Consider the following 22,447-nt stretch of genomic DNA (forward strand, 5'->3'; position numbering starts at 1 on the left):
CAATTTGATGTTTAAAGGAACAGCTGGGTAGTCATGGTGCTGAGACTCAAAAATACTGAAGCAGTCTCCTGTGTGCCTCAGGAAATAGATTGTTTTGTTCTATAGTGACATCATCTGGTCAGCTGCAGAACAGCAGTAACTGGTTTTTGAAGGATCAGTAGAATTTAAGGTTTAGATGAACACATTATCACACCATGGTAGAGTTAGAAAGACTCTGTTGAGCTGTTGATAGGATTGCTGGACCCTGTGGGTCTCGGAGCATAGTATTAATAATGGGGATCAAGTGATTATTTTCAATTTTTTTGTTTTTGTTGAAGATAGAGAAATTCCTTGTAATGCTTTTTGCATACAGATTATAAACTCTGATAGGATTTTTAAAAATTTCTTCAATTAATTATTTCAGTTGATTCAGTTTCCAAAGTTTGGTCCCCAGACCAGCCATCATCAGTATCAACAGGCAACATGTTAGAGAGGCAGATTCTAGGGCCCCTCCAAATCCATTGAATTAGAGGCTCTGGGGGTAGGACCAGAAGCCTGAGTTTTAGCAAACCCTCCAGATTATCCTGGTCCACACTGAGGTTTGAGAATCACTAGATTATCTTTTTTGTTAGTAATGAATAATAAATTATTGTTCATGATTATAGTTTAGTGGGAAAAAATCTTTTAAAAGTAGAATTTATTAGACAATACATAACAGGAAGAGTCTTTGTCAGTGATCACTGTAGACTGAAGACCATCATTCCAGGTCAATCCAGGTCAGTATTTTCCTTTTTTGTTTGTTTTTGTTTTTTTGAGACAGAGTCTCGCTCTGTCACCTGGGCTGGAGTGCCATGGTGCAATCTGGGCTCGCTTCAACCTCCATCTCCCTGTCAAGCAATTCTTGTGCCTCAACCTCCTGAGTAGCTGGGATTACAGGCGGCACACACCACCACACCCGGCTAATTTTTATATTTTAGTAGAGACAGGGTTTCACTATGTTGGCCAGGCTAGTCTCGAACTCCTAACCTCAGGTGATCCACCCACCTCGGCCTCCCAAAGTGCTGGGATTACAGGCATGAGCTGTTGGGCCCAGCTAGTATTTTCCTTTTACAGAGAGCGAAGCTGAGGCTGAAAGAGAGGTTTTTTGTTGTTTTTATTTTTGAGGCAGTCTTGCTCTGTCGCCCAGGCTTCCGGGCTGAAGTGCAGTGGTGCAATCTTGGCTCACTGTAATCTCCTTCCTCCGGGTTCAAGTGATTCTCATGCTTCAGCCTCCTGAGTAACTGGGATTATAAGCATGTGCCACCACACCTGGCTAATTTTTGTATTTTTTAGTAGAGACTGGGTTTCACCATGTTGGCTGGGCTGGTCTCAAACACCTGATGTCCACCTGTCTTGGCCTCCCAAAGTGCTGGGATTACAGTCATGAGCCACTGCGCCCAGCCTTCAGAGAGAGGTTTTTGCCATCAGGTCACACACTGATTTCCTCTGTTTCCCAGCTTCTCATGTTTTTCCATATGGCACTTCAGCTTTCTTTCTTGTGAGGCCCGCGGGGTAAGCACGGACCTGCTCTGTAAGATCCCCCAACCCCTTAGAGTGAGGGGAGAGCAGTCATGGCCTCGGCTCTTACTCTAATTAGAGAGGATCTAAGGAGAGGGCCGGGAAAAGGCCAAATAAAATGTAGCCCCTTTAAGTAGAATTTGTCCAATTTGAAGAAAACCATCTTGGATTCTACACATTTCTGTCACATTGTTTTAACTTGAGTTTGAGGTCCCTTCTGTATTTCCTTATGGTTAGAATTTAGTCAGCTCAGTACTCTTAATGTTGCTGAGCACCAGATACCATTGGATGCCTTGGACCCACAGAGAGTTAGCTCTGAAGCATCATTGAAATATTTTGTCTGAGTTTCTTGCATTTCTCAGTTAGCAGCTATGTGCGAAGTACTTTTTATCATGTCCAAAATATTGCTTCTAGGTTGGTGTGAGCTATCTGTTTTTTAATTTGCTATATAACATAATCAGTTCATTCAACCAGCATTTATAATAACCTACTCTGTCAGGTACCATACTAGATCCTACACAACATAAAAATTGTTTGTTTTAAGCATTCAGCATTCTCTTTTAGCACAGAGAGCAGTAAAAGAGAGGTGAGTCTTTTAAGAGAATAAACTATGCTGAAGCTGAATTCATGGTATGAACGTGCTTACATAATACAATTATGATGATGTTATACGTATAATTTTGCTAAGGATATAAGAAGTGTTGGGTACATTAGAAAATGATATCTACCTCTGCTCTGTGAGCAGATGATGGTGATGATATCTGTGAGGTCAGTGCTAAGAGTAATATTGCCAAATATTATGAGCTCACATGAGCCTCTCTCTCCTTGTTTCAGGACCTTGGGCTACACCATTTCTAGAGAAACTCAGAACCTGCAGGTGCCTTACTTTGTGGATAAAAACTTTGACAAGGCCTACAGAGGAGCTTCTCTGCATGACCTGGAGAAGACAATAGAGAAGGATTACATTGATTATATCCAGACTAGTTGTTGGAAGGAGAAACAACAAAGTAAGATGCTGTAAAAGGGGCATTAGCCGGTGGCCGTGGTTCCTGGCCGTAGGCACCCCCAGCCTCCTGATCCCTCCTCTCTTCTTGTTTGGGGCTACACATGTTTATGTGAACAGAGTCAGAGGACAAAGGCCATTCAGGATACTACAAAAAAGTGGGGGAAATTTATTGACAGGATACATGTGGCCAGGACTTGGCAATCAGGAATTTAGGTGGCGCTAGTCACCTGTCTATATGCCCGTCTCTCTTTGGGTCTCTACCTCTCTGCCCATCTGCCCCCTCTCTTCTCCCCACCAGCTGCCTTCCTTCCTTTCTTCCAGTTTCCCTTTTTCATAACCTTGTTTGCCATGGTTTACAGTAGTTGCCACCCTCCTTATCACTCTCTCAAATTCCCCAGCCTCACCAGTCAGTGCCCCTTTCTGCATCACACACCTCCGTTAAGTTCTTGGTGCTCGCTGATTTGGTCCACAGTTTCCCAATTCCACACTCTGTAGAGGGAAATCTGATTGAGCCAGCCTTACTTTTTGAACCAGAACAAAGGTTTAGAGGTTTCTGGTATTGAATGAGGTGTCCCCTACCCTCACCTCCAGCTGGTTGTGGCCACACAGAACAAAAGTGACCCCCTGGGTCTGCCCCTTTGGGTGTGGCAGGCCTTCCCCCCTATTTCCCTTTCTGGAGACAGTGGGGATGACAGCGTCTGCCACTGGCTTACAGCTCCAGCAAGTATTACTAAGGAGTGTCTGCAGAAGGGGCAGCCCGGTCTCAGCCAACAGCTTCACCTTTGGTCCCACTTGAATTCTACACACACACTGCATTAGTGACTGTGTCTTCTCAAACTTGGTTTTGGTTATTTTTATTTTCTTTTTTATTTTTCAGGGGCTACCCTTTTAACTGAAGTTTTGGCTCATGTTTAAAAAGCAAATTCTGACTCATTTCTAAAGCCTTATTACTGAGTATCATTAAATATCTAATGGAGTCTGATAAAATTAGCTCGTCGGTCACAGTGCTGCTAAGCCCTCAGTGACCATCACACACTCCCAACTCCGCCCTCAAGTTAAACTCTCCTTCCTCTGTGTTCTTAAAGCACTTTGTTCAACCTGCTAACATAGTACCAATCACACAGTGTTAGAGTTCCAGAGATATATGTCAGTCTCCCCTGCAAGACTATGGGCTCTCTGGGAATAAGAACTTGGTCTTACTAATTTTGTGTCTCAGGGCCCTGGCACAGTGCTTGCTTCAGAACAGGTGCTCAACAAATGTCTTTTGAAGAGAGGATTCTCAGGAGTAGAAAACAATGAAAATGCTGAAGATTGTGAATAACAACAGCAGGGTTAGTGTCCTAACTCACCCTTAGGGACCTGGTCTCTGCCCCCTATTTCTGTAAGGCAAAGTCCCACTGTTCTCTCAAAGTGCATTAGGAAGTTGGTGAGCAGTGACTCTGGGATATAAGAGGAAATTAAATAGGAAGAGGAAATTCCATTTTTATTGAAAAACACTGAGGGTTCAGGAAATACTCTACCCCATTGCTAAACTAGATTTTACAAGAATCAAAAATCAGGAAAGAATTTTGGAGCAGGAGAAAGGCCTCATACTAAAAGGCAGTATATAGGCCAGGCATGGTAGCTTATGCCTATAGTCCTGGCACTTTGGGAGGCCGAGGCAGGAGGATCACTTGAGTCTAGGAGTTTGAGACCAGCCTGGGAACCCCATCTCTACAAAAAGTATAAGAATAAGCCAGGTGTGGCAGCACATGCCTGTGGTTCCAGCTACTCAGGAGGTCAAGCCTGGGAGATCGAGGCTACAGTGAGCTGTGATCACTCCACTGCACTCCAGCCTGGGCTACAGAGCGAGATCCTGTCTCAATAAAAAGGCAGTATATACATGGATCCAAATCAGGTGAAAGCCAGTATATGTCCTGAAAGTCCCTATTGTCTGGGTCCTGGGAGGGCTTTGACTTTGTTGCTTTCTGCAAGAACTGGATGAAAATCTGCATTTCACATTCTTCAGACACCCCCTGCCCCACATCTTTCTCTATGGCAGTAAGATGCTGGAATTATGCAAAGAGCTCATGGTAAGGATTGCACCAGAGGTGGTTTCTAAGCTTTTGTCCCCATCCCCACGAGGCCTAGTTCAGAGCTTCAGCACTCTCCAGGTATAAATAAAAATCCAGTGAGTGGCCAGGTACCATGGCTCATGCCTGTAATCCCAGCACTTTGGGAGGCCAAGGAGGGTGGATCACCTGAGGTCAGGAGTTTGAGACCAGCCTAGCCACATGGTGAAACCCCGTCTCTACTGAAAATACAAAAATTAGCTGGGAGTGGTGGCGCGCGCCTGTAATTCCAGCTATTCGGGAGGCTGAGGCAAGAGAATCACTTGAACCCAGGAGGCAGAGGTTGCAGTGAGCCAAGATCATGCCACTGCACTTCAGCCTGGGTGACAGAGCGAGACTCCATCTCAAAAAATAAAAAATAAAAAATAAAAATCCAGTGAGTAAGCATGAAGCGTGTACCCACAAGTTCCAAATGGGGGTTATCAGCACAAACCCCTTACAAATCTATTTCTGGCATTTAAGTACAGTGGCTATGCAGAGCCTGCACACAACCCAAGTGCCATTTGAGAACAAGCAGCATCTGCCCTCTGAATCCAGCAGGAAGTGCAGCCAACAAGGTTAAATTTAGCGCTTGGAGGTTGTAAAAATAAACCCACTTGAGAACAAAGTTCACTCTTGGCAAAATACCAAATGCAAACTGTTTTTAGCAAGGTTAGCCATTGACTTTTTAAATCTTTGGTTCATTTATTTTCTCTGCTCTTCCTTAGAATGCTTAATCTGGGTAAACTTTTTTTTTTTTTTTTTTTTTTGAGACAGTCTCGCTCTGTCACCCAGGCTGGAGTATAGTGGTGCAATCTCGGCTCATTGCAACCTCCACCTCCCGGGTTCAAGCAATTCTCCTGCCTCAGCCTCCCGAGTAGCTGGGACTACAGGCACATGCCACCATGCCTGGCTAATTTTTTTTAGTTTTTAGTAGAGATGGGGTTTCACCATGTTGGTCAGGCTGGTCTCAAACTCCTGACCTCAAGTAATCCGCCCACCTCGGCCTCCCAAAGTGCTGGGATCACAGGGGGTTTCACCGTGTTGGTCAGGCTGGTCTCGAACTCCTGACCTCAAGTAATCCACCCACCTCGGCCTCCCAAAGTGCTGGGATCACAGGCGTCAGCCACCACACCCTGCCAATCTGGGTAAACTTTTATGAGCAATCCCTTACTATAAACACTAATTGTCCTGTTTACTTATTCGCAGCTGCATCTAGATAGTAAACCTGATGCCAGAGCAAGTGGCCACACTACGAGGCTAGGCTGAACGAAAGTAGCAGGCAGCAACTGCCTCTTGGCCTAGCCGAGCTGAGCTGAGCTCCTGGCCTGGACTGACAGAGGAGCACTTCTTTCCACACCCTTGAGCGGGATAACCTAGTGGGTAGAAGCTTAGGCTTTGAAATGGGCATAGAGTCCACTTCCTCCGGGAAAGGTTATGTGGGTGATGGAAGATGGCATGGGTGTAACTCTTAGCACAGTGTCTGGCACATAGAAAGTGCCTAATGTCTGGTGGAGTCCTGGCTTTACCTGGCTTTGCACTGTAGACTGGATGCAGTACCATCTCATGGGGCTGGATCATGAGGGCAGTTGGGATCCGTTGCAGTCTTTCAGCTGTCGAGACCAATCTGGGCTCTTTTGCAGCATGTTCTTGGGAGAGGTTCTGGGTCTTGCTTCTCTTGGCAATTTGCCTGAGTCAGTTTATCTTTAAGGCTCAATGCTCTGTCCATCTGTTACAGTGACATTCAGAGGAAGGGGAACTTTCTGCTAAGAAGAAAAGGTATTCTCTGGAACCTGCCATTCCCCAAAATTTTTTTACATTGCTTAGAAGTTATTGAATATTAACAGAATTTGTCAAAAGCAGCATATTCTTGAAGTTGACCCTTTGTTCATTGAAGGATGAAAGGATTCACTGGCAATTTAGAGAGAAGTTGCTCTGAGCTTGGTAGTGGGGATGTGGGACACGGTTCCTTGAAACACTAACCTTGTACAAGGTCCTTGCTGTGGAGCAGGGGTCTCTGAGCTGGTTTCAGTGAGCTTTATGAAAAGCAATATGATATTTTGAGAAAAGCAGTTATCTTTCATCAGCTTGTTGAAGTGGCCTTCAATGTAGAAAATATAAAGAGTCACTAGCCCTTAATGTTTCCTGGAACAAGATTTCAGGGAATGAGGCATTTAGAAAAGCTGAGCGAATGAAAAACCTAAGGAAATAATTTCAAAGAAAAGCAAAACCACAGAATCTGTTTCCATACTGGTGTAACTGTGACTCCAGAGGACTAAAGGCACAGACTGACTTCACAGAGGCCTCCTGGGCGGAGGTTACCCACAGGCCAAGGAAGCCTGAGATTGGAGTTAGTGGCGAGCCCTGGGCAGGATGCAGGAGCAGAGAGCTTTCATTTGGAAATGGCCCATGATCCTCCATGAAGCCCCATCACCTGCAAGGGTGACTGTGCCAAGACAAGCCCTGGCTAGCAGGCACTGCAGGCACCCTCACCGAGCAGGGAGAGCACATTGTTCTGGAGCCTGGGAGACCCACTGCTTGCCAAGCAACTGCTGGGCTAGAGCCCAGGCTGTTTGGCCTCCATTGTAGAGGGAGGGTTTTTATGCATATCCACCCCTCACCCTGGAGTCCTGCACTTAATCTGCACTTTGGGCCTTACTTGGGGGTAAATAGCATCATTGTGAGCAGAAATGCCAGACAGTGTTTTGTGTTGATAGAAACGTATTCGGAAAGCAATGCCCATTGTTCCCCCTGGCTAAATAATAATTCCTGTTTCCAGGCAGTTTGCTGATTAATCAGACAGGTGTCTTTCGTTCCACCAAGAAAAACAAAATCTGTCAGCAAGACGATTAAGAATGGATAGGCAGATTTCAAAACAATTAAAATAGCATTTTTACAAGTCTGGTCCTTTAAACATTGAGTAGCTGCCTGCTGTCAGAGGCTTTCAGAAGCCACACACCACATCCAAGCATGCCATCCTGTTAATATGCAATACGTCTCTAAAGGTGCTTTTCAGGCATTCCTCCCTGAGTATGCCTGAAACCTCACAAAAGAATAAAAAATAGAGGCAGCCAAACCACCGTTGAGTCAGGAAACATAGAGATTATATTCTGGTTAAAAATAGAATGACCTTCTCCACCATGAAGAGAAAATGAAATTCCTTTAGTCAAGGAGACAAAGGTCACCAGATCCAGATGATTCAACTTTTAAAAAGGCCCAGCTGCCTTTGGCCTTTGAGTTGGGGACCCCACATGTGGTGAGGAAATGAAGAATGCCAGTAGCGCCCTGGCCTTGTGTAGACGCACACCTGGCAGCAGTAGGCTCTGTGTGCCTTCGCACATGTGAGTTATGATGCAGCAATGCAGGAGAAGAATAGAGCAGCTGTCTGTTTCAGATGACAGGAATAGGCCACTGGACTCCATTCTCTCCCAGCTGCCGTCGGAATCCCACTTGTAGGAGGCTGTGGTGCGGTCTCACTGCACACGCGCAGGTTTCCTAAGTCTGGTGCCAAATGTTTTCTTGGTAAGAACTAAGTTCAGTGCTTTTATAAGACAGCACAGATACTGTTGGACTGCAGGGTCACAGGTGCCCTTTAATCCTCCACACCTGGTCTAGTGCCTCAGATGTGTTTTGTGAATAAATGAGTAAATGTTTCTTACATTTAATTGAAAGAAAAAGCTTGAAATGAAGTAAAAGGAGCTTTGACTCCAGAAATGTTGAAATGAAACAAAGGAGCTCAACTCTTGATGAACTGGTTACCTCTTTTATCTTTCAGAGTCAGAGCTGACAAATTTGGCAGGATTATACAGAGATGAACGATTGAAACAGAAAGCAGAGTCGCTGAAACTTGAAAACTGTGAGAAACTTTCCAAACTCATTGGCCTACGCAGAGGTGGCTGAGAGGATAATGGTCCTATGCAGGGCTGGGGTTTTGCTACTTGTTCCTATTTATGTTCCTGATTCCATTTTATAATACAAAATTAGGTAATGGTGAACACTTTACTATTTGCTAAGTTCGTTGGTTGGGCAGAGTGGCAGGAGCATGGGCACGAGAGCCAGACGTGTCCTCACAGAATCCTTCCTGGAGAGTGACTCCAGGTCCCAGGAGGAGTTCATCTAAGTTAAATTAATGGCAAAGCATTGGATTCTGTTTCCCTGCTCCATGCCTACCCTGCCTCTGTGAATGGAGTTCAGGGCATCCCAGAGCAGATCCATGTTTTCTTCCTTCTTCCCTTCTTCAGTGAAGTCTTAAGACCCAGGCATTCCTAGGCTTAGCCAAAGCTTAATATTAGTTATTTACACTGTCTACCAAGAATTATACCTCTCCCTTCATTAGAGTCATCATCTCTGCCAAGATTTAGCCTTTGGAACATGTTCCTGCCCAGCTTTCCATTTTCTAGGGGAATATGGAGAAATTTAAACTATTGTAGTCAATAGTTTTCTATTATTCCAATCTCTGCTCAGTAGCATTAGCAAACTGCCTGATTTGAGTTTCCTTTATTTCCTTAACCCTCTCTCTTTTAGAGGGTCCAGAAATTAAAACTACTGAGCAGCATCCAGAGGCAGGGGCCAGGGTGAAGGTATAAAGCAAGACCGAGCCTCATCTCCTCCACAAAGCCTCCCTAGTCCATCATAGAACCCAGAGAATGTCCCTTTGGTCATTTCTCCTCAGTGTCATCATTGGTGTCATCGCACTTGGGCTGAGTTCCTATATCCCACAGAGGCAGATGGTCAGACCCAGGAGGAGGCATTGCCATTTCTCCAGGCTGTTTGCTCAAGCCTAGAGATACAGGGGACAGATCCTCTCTCCCTGGATATGGGGGTCTAGCACTGGCCCCAGTAGCCACTTTGTTTAACCCGGTATCCTATAGTTTGTGATTTGAGATGCTTTTTCCATTTATTGAGTGCCTACTATAAAAGCAGGGGCTCTCACACATATTTTCTTAAGCCTCCTCACAACTCTGAAGTAGATGTATTATCCCTGGTTCTATGAATGAGAACATTGGCCCAGAGAGGATGACACAGGTCATACAGCTGATAGTGGCAGAGTGAGACAGCAGGCTGAGTGTCAAGTAGAAAGTGGGAGAGAGCATCCTCATGTCTCAGGTGATTCTAGCCAGACTGGTAAAGCAGAACCTTTCCCGAGGATGCCTCTGTCCTCCCCCACCCCATGACACCTCGTCCTTTCTATGGCAATCCTGAATCCATTCAGGACGTCCCTGCTGCTCTTTAAGGAGCAGGACCCTGTCTAACATAAATTCTGTACACAAAATAAGAGGTCCATCACAGGCAGGGAACCCTCCCACTGGTGACAAGAAAGAATTCAGTCACTGCCTGGGCTGTGTGGTTCTGGGTCTTCCTGTAGAGCTGAGCTGCCTGGATTATCATGACTCTGAACTTGGAAGGATCATTAAGTGACTGTAGCCTACACTCCATGCTTCCTTCATATTGGAAGAAAAGTTTCTGTTAGAGAGTCAGCCGGGTGCAGTGGCTCATGCCTGTAATCCCAGCACTTTGGGAGGCTGTGGCAGGTGAATCACCTGAGGTCAGGGGTTCAAGACCAGCCTGGTCAACACGGTGAAACTCCATCTCTACTAATAATACAAAAATTAGCCAGGCGTGGTGGCATACACCTGTAGTCCCAGCTACTCATTCTCTGATGAGAATCGCTGCAACCTGCGAGACGGAGATTACAGTTAGCTGAGACCACGCCACTGCACTCCAGCCTGGGCAACAGAGTGAGACTGTATCAAAAAAAGAAAAAAAAAAAAGAGAGAGCATCTACATTAGAACAGATTCCAAAGTAAAGTCTCTTCATCCCAATGCATGGCCATGATTTACACAGACGTGCCTAGCATGGCTCACCAACATCTGAACGGTTGTTCCCTACCATGCCTCTGCAGGCATTGCACAGGGTCAGGAGATGGGTTCACAGGTAAAGATTGGGGGCTTTAGTGGCTTGTAGGGGACAACTGCTCAGTTGTAGGGAGAGGGAGCATTTCTAGAAATAGCCAGATTTTGCTACCCAACTAGGTCTGTCCTCCTGGTTTTGGGGGCCCCTTCTTGATCCCCTCTGAGTGACTGAGGGAGGTTACATTGTAAAATGTGTCCATGAGCTAAACAGGCGTATGGAAAGTTCTTATATACACAAAAAAATCAAAGCTCTCCTTTCCCCATCCCTAACCTCTGCTAGAAAATTTGCCATAATGAAACTGACTTGACAGATTAAAAGACCCTGTCCTCGATGGCCAGGAATTGGATAGTCACACATTTTATGGACTTCATGGCAGCGATGAGTAATCTGTGATGATACTAAATAGAGGCAATAGTAACTAACTCCATTAAATGTCATGCTGATTGTCTGTTTTTATAGCACTGATGATACTGTTTTATTTATTACCAATAGACCACAACATTCACATCTGTTTTTCCTCAAGGGAACCATATTTGCTTTTGGTTGAAGGATTTATCTATTTGATACTATCCAGAATATTGTTAAACTATAATTTCCTGGGTTATATTTTAGATGGGTTGTCTGCATGGTGGTAAAATAAGCTTTTTCCTCTTGCCTACATCCTTTGGAAGATCTCCTGATCATACATAACTAGGTAGGGCTTATTCTTGCTGTTGGAGCTTGGCACCCAGCTCTAGACTGTTTCTTTGAGTATTACTGCAGATTGGAGACGTGTGTGATAGGAGCAGGGCTCAGAAATAGGGCTTGAGGCTCAAGCAGAAACTGAAGCTGTCATTCAAATGAAGATGCTCTCTCTACTGCATGATCGACAGTGAGGAAAGGAGGATGAAAATCCTTCTTATCACTAAGAGCTTGAAGGAATCCACGTCCCCAGATTAGCAACCCTAGAGTTCATCTGCGCAAGCTAGGAGATGTGTAAGCTTCCTTGATCAGCGCAGGCCTTATAGCACAGGAGCAGTGACCAGTAAGGAAATGCCACTGCTGTGCTTTCTGTTGGAAACTGCTGGAAAATACAGTGAACTGGCCGGGCACAGTGGCTTATGCCTGTAATCCCAACACTTTGAAAGGCTGAGGCAGGCAGATCGTTTGAGGTCAGGAGTTCAAGACCAGCCTGGCCAACATGGTGAAACCCCGTCTCTACTAAAAATGCAAAAATTAGCCGGGCATGGTAGCAGGTGTCTGTAATCCCAGCTCCTCGGGAAGCTGAGGCAGGAGAATCGCTTGAGCCTGGGAGGCGGAGGTTGCAGTGAGCCAAGATTGCAGCAGTGCACTCCAGCCTGGGTGACAGAGTGAGACTCTGTTTCAGAAAAAAAAAAGAAAATGCAGTGAACTTCAGATGCCACTGGAACTTGGGTTCTAGCAGCCTGGTCAAACTATGTGTCATTCTTTTTCCTCCTTATACTCAGGACGGGCTTTGTGAGGAGGCACTGTGCGGTTCCAGTGACTTTCTGTTACAGCTGGCCACACCACACAAGCAAGTGCTTCATCTGCATGCAGTGCTCCTCACAGGAGCTTGCACTTCATTCCTATTTATTCTGCCCTCATTTAAGGTGTGAGCTTAGTGTCCTAATATATTTATTTTTGGAAAGGGCCAAGTTACAAAACATATTTTTTTTGAGGCTGCACTGTTGATATGGCATGCAGTGACCACCAAGAAAGTATATACTCATGTGTTAGATACTGATTACATCATTTACATCATGCTCAGTATTTGGAATTGAAGATGTGAATGTTCTGTGACCAGAGTAGGGATGACACAAATGGAATCAGCTCCTGGTGGACTAAGAATCTTGAAAAAATCTAGCCACCTCATCCACTATATCTGGATTAAATGTATTTTAACAAAAACATTAAACAATTTTATATAAAAAGAATGGCTACTTTTCCTTGGTTCTTTTACCTTTGCCCATGGCGTCCTTGGGCACTGCGCATCGCCTGACTCCCTTGGAGCCACTTCCGACTAAAGAAGCTTTTGATGCCTGCTCCAGTCTTCCCTCACCCATCAGTGGGATTATTTGCATTTAGAATAGAAGATAGCATTGTTGGCATCAGTTCCACATTTTCTATCAGATAACAGCAGTTGCAGTACATCACAGCCAATATACAGATCAAAACTACACTTAGCATCAGAAATTCAGGTGTTATCCCAGTTCCTTGCTGGCTTTGTTCCTAGTGGCCCATATTTAGGAAAGTTTTGGTTTAAAAATATAGTAAATGATATTTACATGATCCTAACTGGTAATGATAGCTTTCATTTGAAAAAGAAAGCGAGATGAGATTCAATTCAGCGATGATTGAGAACTTATTCTGAGCCAGATGGGCTGGGTTTTTGGGATGGGGGTCAGGGAACAGGTGAGGCCCAGCACCAAGACTCCTGGAGCTCATATCTAATGGGAAGGCCAGGCTTTCCACAGCGCTCCCCAGTGCAATGAATAGCTAAAGGGAGACCAAAGGGACCACAGACTCTATAACAAAGGAATTTAACCCAGTCTGAGGGGTCAGTGAAAGCAACTCTGAGGAAGAGAGATGTGAAATATAATCACCCTTCCTACAGAGATGAATAGATTTTTATTTAGTGAAGGAGCATGGAAGCAAGACTTCCAGTGCTCCCATTTCCATCACTAGCACTTCCACCCATCCAAGTGCCGAAGTCAGCAACCCAAGCCAGGCACAGTTATGTGCACCTGCATCCCAGCTACCTCCAGAGGCTGAGGTGGGAGGATCACTTGAGGCCAGGAGCTTGAGACCAGCCTGAGTGATATAGCAAGACCCCATCTCTGACAATAAAATTAAAAAGTTGGCCAGGCGCAGTGGCACACTCCTGTAATCCCAGCACTTTGGGAGCCCGAGGAGGGTGGATCACCTGAGGTTGGGAGTTCAAGACCAGCCTGACCAACATGGAGAAACCCCATCTCTACTAAAAATACAAAAATTAGCCAGGCATGATGGCGGGTGCCTGTAATCCCAGCTACTCGGGAGGCTGAGGCAGAAGAATCACTTGAACCTGGGAGGCGGAGGTTGCAGTGAGCCAAGATTGCACCATTGCACTCTAACCTGGGTGACAGAGTAAGACTCCATCTCTTTTTTTTTTTTTTTTTTTGAGATGGAGTCTCGCTGTCTCCCAGGCTGGAGTGCAGTGGCCGGATCTCAGCTCACTGCAAGCTCCACCTCCCGGGTCCACGCCATTTTCCTGCCTCCGCCTCCCGAGTAGCTGGGACTACAGGCGCCCGCCACCTCACCTGGCTAGTTTTTTTTGCATTTTTTAGTAGAGACGGGGTTTCACCGTGTTAGCCAGGATGGTCTCGATCTCCTGACCTCATGATCCACCCGTCTCGGCCTCCCAAAGTGCTGGGATTACAGGCTTGAGCCACCACGCCCGGCCAAAGACTCCATCTCAAAAGAAATAATAATAATAAAAATAAAAAGTCAAAAACCACTGGGCATGGTGGCTCACGCCTGTAATCCCAACACTTTGGGAGACTGAGGCAGGTGGATCACAAGGTCAGGAGATCGTGATCATCCTGGCTAACACAGTAAAACCCCATCTCTACTAAAAACACAAAAAATTAGCTGGGCGTGGTGGCAGGTGCCTGTAGTCCCAGCTACTCAGGAGGCTGAGGCAGGAGAATCTATTGAACCTGGGAGGCAGAGGTTGCAGTGAGCTATCGCTCCTCTGCACTCCAGCCTGGGCGACAGAGTAAGACTCCGTCTCAAAAAAAAAAAAAAAAAAAAAGTCAAAAACCCAAGAAACTTTGCGTGGTAGACTTAATTTGGCACCCCCTAATATTTATGCCTTTGTGTAGTCCCCTTTCTAATCGGGGCTGGCCTTTGATCTTTAACCAACAGAATGTGGCAAAACTGGCAGCTTCCATTTTTGTACTTGGAGGGAAGCCAGCTACCATGTAAATTCAACTACCTGAGACCACTACACTAACCAAAGGAGAAGCCATGCAGAAAAGAATCAAGCAACCAAGCTGACAGCAAGAACTGAGGACCCAAACATATACTTCAAGTTGAGCCATTTGTGTTACCCCAGATCATGCGCACAGCAGAAATGTGCTGCCCCACCAAGTCCTACTCAGACTGCAGAATTGTGAGCAAATAATAAAATGATTGCAGTCATTTTATTGCAGGTGCAGTGGCTCATGCCTGTAATCCCAACACTTTAGGATGCTGAGGCAGGCAGATGGCTTGAGCACAGGAGTTCAAGACCAGCCTGGGCAACATGATAAAACCCTGTCTCTACCGAAAAATAAAAAAATGAGCTGCATACCTACAGCCCCAGCTACTGGGGAGGTTAAGGTGGGAGGATTGCTTGAGGCCGGGAGGCAGAGGTTGCAGTGAGCTGGGATCGCGCCACTGCACTCCAGGCTGGGCGACAGTGTAAGACTCTGTCTTTAAAAAAAAAAAAAAAAAAAAAAAAAAAAGTTGCTGTTTGAAGTCATTGCATTTTATGGTGATTTTTAGCAATAGACAACCAAAATACTTTTCCTTGTCCCCATATCCCCTCTCTCTGTTAAGCTCCATCAATTTTTTTTTGAGACGGAGTCTCGCTCTGTCACCCAGGCTGGAGTGCAGTGGCCGGATCTCAGCTCACTGCAAGCTCCGCCTCCCGGGCTTACGCCATTCTCCTGCCTCAGCCTCCCGAGTAGCTGGGACTACAGGCGCCTGCCACCTCACCTGGCTAAGTTTTTGTATTTTTAGTAGAGACGGGGTTTCACTGTGTTAGCCAGGATGGTCTCGATCTCCTGACCTCATGATCCGCCCGTCTTGGCCTCCCAAAGTGCTGGGATTACAGGCTTGAGCCACCGTGCCCGGCCGGCTCCATCAATTTTACCTCCAGAATATCCTAAGCCTACTCTCATCTCTGACACTGACTCTCAAACTACCATCCACTTTCACTGCAGTAGCCTTCTCAGTTAAAGTTGTCTCTGTGCACTTACACAGCCCCACTCCAGTCTATGTACCTCACTGCAACCAAAGAGATCTTTTCCAAGCATAAATTGGATCACGTCATCCTCTTGCTTAAAATATTTCAGTAGTTTTCTTTTGTCCCTAAAATAAAAATCATCAAAGTCCTTAGCATGGCTTACCTTGCTTAGCAAGGCTCTGCCAAGTTCCTTGTCTCTACCCACTGCCCAAGCCCCCTCTTGCCCTATAATCTTTTTCTTTTATGCCATGCTAGCCTTTAGTTACTATACTCTACAACCCCTTTTGCCCCAGGGACTTTGTGTACACTGTTTCCTCTTTCTGGTATCCCTACCTACTCACCTGCCCCTACCCTCTTTGCTAAGCGCTTCCTAGTTACCTTAATAGGCTTCAGCTCAGACATCACTTCCTCACAGAAGCTTTCTCTGCCCCACCTGGCTAAGTTTCCCTTTAGATTTAGCTGGTTGTTTGATTATTGTCTGATTTTTCTCACTAGACTAAGTTCCTGACTGGTTTTACCTGAAATGAACCTTGAAGGGGCTGGTGTGCCATCTGTCACAAGGATTTGCTCCTTATAAGTGCAGCCCAAATTCTTTGACACTACTCCCATTGAAAGGTGGTGGGGTCAGGGGGTGGAATCTGTGTCCCCTCCTCTGGAATCTGGACTCTGACTCCTTGACCAGTAGAATACAGCAAAAATGACACTATGCCAGGTATCAGGCCCAGGCCTTAAGAAACTGGCATCTTCCATTTTCTGTCACTTTGAATGCTTTCTCTTTAACCCAATTTCCATGCTATCAGAAAGTCCAGGCAGCCTGTGGAGAGGAACCAAGACCCTTGGTCCTCAGCCCTAGCAGAGCTCCCAGCTGACAGCACCAACTTGCCAGTCACGTGAGTGAGCCGTGTTGGAAGTGGAACTTCTAACCCCCCATTGAACCATCCCAGCTCACAGTGCATGGAGCACAGATAAGCTTTCGCCATTGAACCTTGCCAAATTCCAGATTCATGAACAAAATGATTTTTTTCAATGACTTAAAAAAAATTGGGGGGGTGGTTTATTATGCACCAATAGATAACCAGAACATCAGCCAAAATGGCAAGCCTCTGCAGAAAGGCAACCCTTCTCGGGCAGGATCACAGAGCTGTTTGTGATGTCATCCTGAGTCTCACTGAGCCCTGGTTGACCAGGAGCCCACAGTGCCTTTCAACATATAGAGGAGTCTGTGGCAGTGCCCAACCAGGGTGACCACCCCTCATGTCCATGCTAGGAAGCAGGTGCAGACCTGGATCCAGGGTTCTCTCTTGCTCATAACCTTCCACCCTGAGATGGTTGCTGGAGCCTACTGCTCTCCAGGGTTTTGCCCCAAATATGCAGAGAGCAGCCTGTTCCAGCTGGTGAAGGTGGACGTTGGATACCAAGGGACATCAAGCAGTGCCTCATGAAAGACCCTAGGGAGGGAATGCAGTTCGTGGGGAAGGCTCAGGGATCACTGCCCCAGAGGAATGTGCAGCTTTGTGCAAGGTGATTCAGGTGAACATTCACATTTGGTACACCAAGTTCTGAGAGGCGTCTGTGCTGAGGCACACAACCTACACAGTGCCCTCTAGGCACACTCTCCAGTACAGTAGCCAGTAGCCGCACATGGCTATTTATTTATTTATTTATTTATTTATTGAGACGGAGTCTCGCTCTGTCCCCCTGGCTGGAGTGCAATGGCGCGATCTCCGCTCACTGCAAGCTCCGCCTCCCGGGATCGTGCCATTCTCTTGCCTCAGCCTCCTGAGTAGCTGGGACTACAGGCGCCCGTCACCGCGCCCGGCTAATTTTTTTTTTTTGTATTTTTAGTAGAGATGGGGTTTCACCGTGTTAGCCAGGATGGTCTCGATCTCCTGACCTTGTGATCCGCCCTCCTCAGCCTCCCAAAGTGCTGGGATTACAGGCGTGAGCCACCGCGCCCGTCCCACATGGCCATTTAAACTAAAATTTTTTTAAATGTTAAAGAGCCGTGATTAAGGTGATCTTGAGGGGGAAAAAAAAATTGAAAGCAATATCTCAGCCACATGAGTTACATTTCAACTGCTGAAGAGCCACATGTGGCTAGTGGCTACTGAACTGAATAGTACAGATGTAGAACATTTTCATCACTAGAAGTTTTATTGAACAGTATTGTTCTAGGCCCTTTAAGAGAAGTCAGCCGGGCACAGGGGCTTACGCCTGTAATCCCAGCATTTTGGGAGGCCGAGGTGGGTGGATCACCTGAGCTCAGGAGTTCGAGACCAGCCTGGCCAACGTGGTGAAACCCCGTCTCTACTAAAAATACAAAAATTACCTGGGTATGATGGCAGTTGCCTGTAATCCCAGCTACTGGGGAGGCTGAGGCAGGAGAATCACTTGAACACGGGAGGCAGAGGTTGCAGTGAGCCAAGATTGCGCCACTGCACTCCAGCCGGGGGGACAGAGCAAGACTCCATCTCAAAAAAAAAAAAAAAAAGAAAAAGAAAAAGAAAAAAGAGAGAGAGAGGTCAAAAGAGATGGCTTTGTCTCCAAGTCCATGAAAATAAATGCAAGAAACAAAACAAGGGCTCCTGCTGAGAGAACCACAGGGATGGCCAAGTTTGTCAGGCCGCTAGGGAGTTTTGGGGAGCAGCTTGAATGACTTACCCTGAGCTTTCTGCCTCCTTTCATAGTCACTGGTAACTTTTTTTCCAAACTCCTTGTTAGTATAGTCATTTCCTACTTGGGGGTATCACATTCCATAACTTCCATCCATGACATGCAACAAAAATGCAGCACAACATCCTGGTTAAGAACATGAACTCCAAGCCCAGTGTGGTGGCTCATGCCTGTAATCCCAACACATGGGGAGGCCAAGGCAGGCGGATCACCTGAGGTCAGGAGTTCGAGACCAGCCTGGCCAACATGGCGAAACTCCGTCTCTACTAAAAATATGAAAATTAGCCGGGCGTGGTGGCAGGCGCCTGTAATCCCAGCTACTTGGGAGGCTGAGGCGGGAGAATCGCTTGAACCCGGAAGGCGGAGGTTGCAGTGAGCCGAGATCATGTCCCTGCACTCCAGCCTGGGCGACAGAGCGAGACTTCATCTCAAAAAACAAACAAAAACATGGACGCTGGAACCAAACTGCCCATAGCAGAACTCTTGTTCCACAACTTACTAGAGTGACCTTGGGCAAGTTATTCATTCTCATTCTCATAGAGCCCGGGTAAAAAGGGGCTAATAGAAGTTCTATGAGGGTCACATGAAATAATATAAACATAATGGTGCCACGAAATAGTGAACACAATATATATTCGCTCTGATGTTCTCCACACCTAATCTTATTTGGGTTTCCAAGAAAAAAAAAAAAGCCTTCAAAAGAGACTTGGTGAGTGTGTGTAATCACCGTATCCTTCCCTGACTTCATTTTACTAAACTCTCCTCCTTCAAGCCCTCTTCAGTCCTCCTAATCTCTTCAGGGCCCTCCTCCTGGGGTGGTGGCACATGGCTCTAGTGCAGCTGCCCTGAGCCTGGTATCAGAGTAGGAAGACTTTGATCTCAGGTGAAGCCATTCTCGTTTTTTATCTTCTTCTATCTTCCGTGCTTAGGCCCCCCAAGTACTAAGTGTGTTCCAGGAGGCTGGAATATCATACAATGGAGGAAATTTGGAGATTAGGATAAAGATTTGGAGAAAGAGGCATGAGAAGCTAAAGATGCAGGAGTTGCCTATGCCGGCTCTTGCTTCGTGGTCATGCAGCTTAACAGGCCCTGGATGAAGGCCGAGGGCTGGTGTTCTGAGTGTTGCCTGCTCGCAGTCAAGGAAAGTACAAGCCGGGCCCTGCCGGCTTCTCAGGACCGCGTAAGAAACAGAAGATGTAATAAAATCGCAATTTCCTATAAAATTAAATGCCTTAAGGGTTGTTAGCAGTTTCCCCGCCCCAGGCGGCTCCTTTAAGAGGCGGCTCCTCGCCCCGCTAACAGAGGAAGTCCCCGCCCCCCGTTGCTAGGGTGCTCTGTGGCGTCGCATTCTCATTGGTGGGCGACGGCGGGGAGCACCCCCGAGGCAGCCATTTCCAACTAGCTGGCGGGGGCGAAAGATGGCGACGCCCCTCGGGTGGTCGAAGGCGGGGTCAGGATCTGTGTGTCTCGCCTTCGATCAACTGCGGGACGTGATTGAGTCTCAGGAGGAACTGATCCACCAGCTGAGGAATGTGGTATGCAGCCAGAGGAGCTTGGGGAGAGGCGGGGCCGGATGCCTTACTGATGGGGGCGGGGCCAGAACCTGTTCCAATGCCGGGCCGTGGCTAGAACGCATGGCCCATGGCGTAATCAGGAGGAGGCTGGGCTTGGTCGGTAGGGGTAGAGCCAAAAAGAGGCGGGCTTTCCTGAACCAGGGAATTTTAACTAATATCAAGCCATATTCTCCCTTCCGTTTGCCTGGTTGCTGCAAGAGCTGGTAGAGTCCCTGAGCCTCAGTTTCCCCATTTTCAGTGAAGATGACGTCACTGAGTTCCCATGGCCCTCGTGTGCAGGCAGAGAAACTGTCATCCCTTCTATTATGGACACCCTTCCGCAGAGTCAAAGGCAGTGCCATGATGAATGCAGTAAGCGCAGATTTGGCCCTTGCCAACGCTAACTTAGGGGCCTCCAAGAACTTTACATGCCTTAGCTTTTGCCTTCTCAATCAAACCCCAGCTAATGGGTGCAAAGCATTGCAGTCACAGATTACCTGGGAAGGCATGATAGAATCCTGGCCAGCTGGAGTTCATGGTTTTTCTGGTTTTGTTTTTCTGTCTTGGTAAGCAGGTTGAATGTATCTCCATCTCAGAAATAAAACTGGCTTCACCTCTATTTCTCATTCTAAGTTGTTCTTAGACAATTTCTTCCCTTCTGGGAAGTTGAATGTGGGGGAAAGGGGAGAGAGACATGTCCTATTAGCTACCCTAATGCTCTAATTCAACAAAATGTATGGAGCTCTAGGCACTGAATTGCCTTTGATTCCCAGAAGGTACCCAGGTCTTCCTCTTGGCAGCTGACCTTGGCATGGGTGTCCCCACCATCCAGAGTGCTTTTCTGTCTATCCCTTTTCTGGCCCACCCTATATAGCAGTCAGATCTCAGTTCTAATGTCCCCTTCTCCGGAAGCGATTCTGACCCTTCCCCAAGCTGTGTTGGTGCCTCCTCTGGGCCCCAGATCCCCTTATGTCTCCCCATCAAGGCACACAACATGTTAGAAGTGCTAGCTGTGGACTGCCTCCTCCATTAGACTGGCTGCTCCTTGAGGGCAGCACTTATTGCTGAGTCTCAGTTTATCTGTGGAACTGAATTCTCCCTTCCCAGGGCCTCAGTCTCATCTTACCAGGAGCATTATCCTGTTATCCACTTTTGGTCCTGGTCCCTAGAGGGCGCCCCTTCTACTCCAGCCCCAGGCCCTCCCTCAGCCAGGCTCTGTTGCAGATGGTTCTCCAGGACGAAAATTTTGTCAGTAAAGAAGAGTTCCAGGCAGTAGAGAAGAAGCTGGTGGTAAGTAATGGCCTCTGCAGTCTCCTAATCTTACCCCTTTTCCCAGGACCCCTGTGGTTAGGCAGGCTCATTAAGTATTAGCCTCTGATGATGGGTGCGGTGGCTCACAACTGTAATCCCAGCCCTTTGGGAGGCCAAGGTGGCAAATCACTTGAGGTCAGGAGTTTGAGACCAGCCTGGCCAACATGGTGAAACCCTGTCTCTACTAAAAATACAAAAAAAAAAAAAAAAAAAAAATTAGCCAAGCATGTGTGGTGGCAGGCGCCTGTAATCCCAGCTACTTGGGAGGCTGGGACAGGAGAATTGCTTGAACCCAGGAGGCGGAGGTTGTACTGAGCTGAGATCATGCCACTGCACTCCAGCCTGCGCAACAGAGTGAGACTCTGTCTAAAAAAAAAAAAAAAAAAAAAAAAGTAAAAAGAAAGGTCGGCCTCTGAGAACCTCCAGCCCTAGTAGCAAGGTGGCCAGAATCTCCCTGTGCCCTGGTGTCTATGTGTCTGTCTGAGAAGCGGGGCTGGTTAAGGGAGTCTAGGAGACCCAAGGCGGCCCAGGGTAATGAAGTGACTGCTGCCGCCCCTGCAGGAAGAGAAAGCTGCCCATGCCAAGACCAAGGTCCTCCTGGCCAAGGAAGAGGAGAAGTTACAGTTTGCCCTCGGAGAGGTAGAGGTGCTGTCCAAACAGCTGGAGAAAGAGAAGCTGGCCTTTGAAAAAGCGTGAGTGGGCCTCAGTAGGGGGTGTGGGTTTTGGGGGACGCATCTGCTTGCTAGCCTGCCCACCCTCCCATCTTCCCCACCCAGGCTCTCCAGTGTCAAAAGCAAAGTCCTACAGGAGTCCAGCAAGAAGGACCAGCTCATCACCAAATGCAATGGTAGGCGGGAGGCCCGTGCTCTCCACCACGGTTATATAAACGGGCTTTTTCCTAACCACCCAGTGCCTGTGTCAAAGGCAGGGTTTCACTCTAACACCTGTCCCCAGCTGAGGATACAGGCAGGCCCAGGTGGGCCACACCTTCGAAAAGGCCTTAAGGGACCAGGCAGGCCACGGAAATGAGGGAAGCAGTCGGTGTACTATATTCTTCACCGCCATAAAGGAATGGGCTTGCTCCCATTTTTCCTGAAACATACAACCTTCTTAGTCCACCTTTTGTTTTCCCACTTTTGATGGGTTACTCCTAACTCTGATACAAGAGGAACACAGGGCAAGCACTGTCCTATTTGGGACTTGATCCTTAGTCTCAGGGTCAGGACTCAATAGGGAAGGGTGCACATGGTGACAGGGGGATAGGACTGCCAGATCTTTAAAATGGAAATTAATAATTATTTATATTTTTCTAAGACTGGGGATCACTATGCTGCCCAGGCTGGTCTCAAATGCCTGGGCTCAAGTGATTCACCC

At 47.0% G+C, this 22,447-nt stretch overlaps 2 protein-coding genes and 1 long non-coding RNA gene across 7 annotated transcripts in view; all 3 read left to right on the forward strand.

Moving 5' to 3' along the window:
• Positions 1–14,733, forward strand: part of DNAJC18 (DnaJ heat shock protein family (Hsp40) member C18) — a 36,125-nt gene extending 21,392 nt beyond the window's left edge. For 2 of the 4 annotated variants that reach the window (XM_009209210.2, XM_003900180.3), the window contains exons 9-10: positions 2,371–2,543; positions 8,408–12,477. In XM_009209210.2, coding sequence (XP_009207474.1) covers positions 2,371–2,543; positions 8,408–8,532 — 298 coding nt within the window. In that variant the 3' untranslated portion in view covers positions 8,533–12,477. Of the gene's footprint in view, positions 1–2,370; positions 2,544–3,758; positions 3,874–8,407; positions 12,478–14,452 lie in introns of those variants that run through there. The other 2 variants (XR_648525.3, XM_009209212.3) reach the window with 2 other exon arrangements.
• Positions 14,734–16,629: 1,896 nt separating this feature from the next.
• Positions 16,630–19,437, forward strand: LOC116275033. The gene is made up of 2 exons (XR_004184004.1): positions 16,630–17,066; positions 19,139–19,437. It is a non-coding gene; the product is annotated as an uncharacterized LOC116275033 (long non-coding RNA).
• A 165-nt stretch (positions 19,438–19,602) lies between these two features.
• Positions 19,603–22,175, forward strand: LOC101026083 (spermatogenesis-associated protein 24). Of its 2 annotated transcripts, none has more exons than XM_031666800.1 (4): positions 19,603–19,744; positions 20,987–21,052; positions 21,635–21,765; positions 21,850–22,175. In XM_031666800.1, exons 1-4 carry the CDS (start codon positions 19,628–19,630, stop codon positions 22,100–22,102), a joined length of 567 nt encoding a protein of 188 aa, XP_031522660.1. In that variant the 5' UTR covers positions 19,603–19,627; the 3' UTR covers positions 22,103–22,175. The 2 variants fall into 2 exon arrangements, with proteins under 2 accessions (XP_031522660.1, XP_031522661.1); XM_031666801.1 differs by having other exon boundaries at positions 19,725–19,744; positions 20,953–21,052.
• The last annotated feature ends 272 nt before the right edge of the window (positions 22,176–22,447 follow it).

The sequence above is a fragment of the Papio anubis genome, chromosome 5 (assembly GCF_008728515.1).
Source record: "Papio anubis isolate 15944 chromosome 5, Panubis1.0, whole genome shotgun sequence".
NCBI lineage: Eukaryota > Metazoa > Chordata > Mammalia > Primates > Cercopithecidae > Papio > Papio anubis.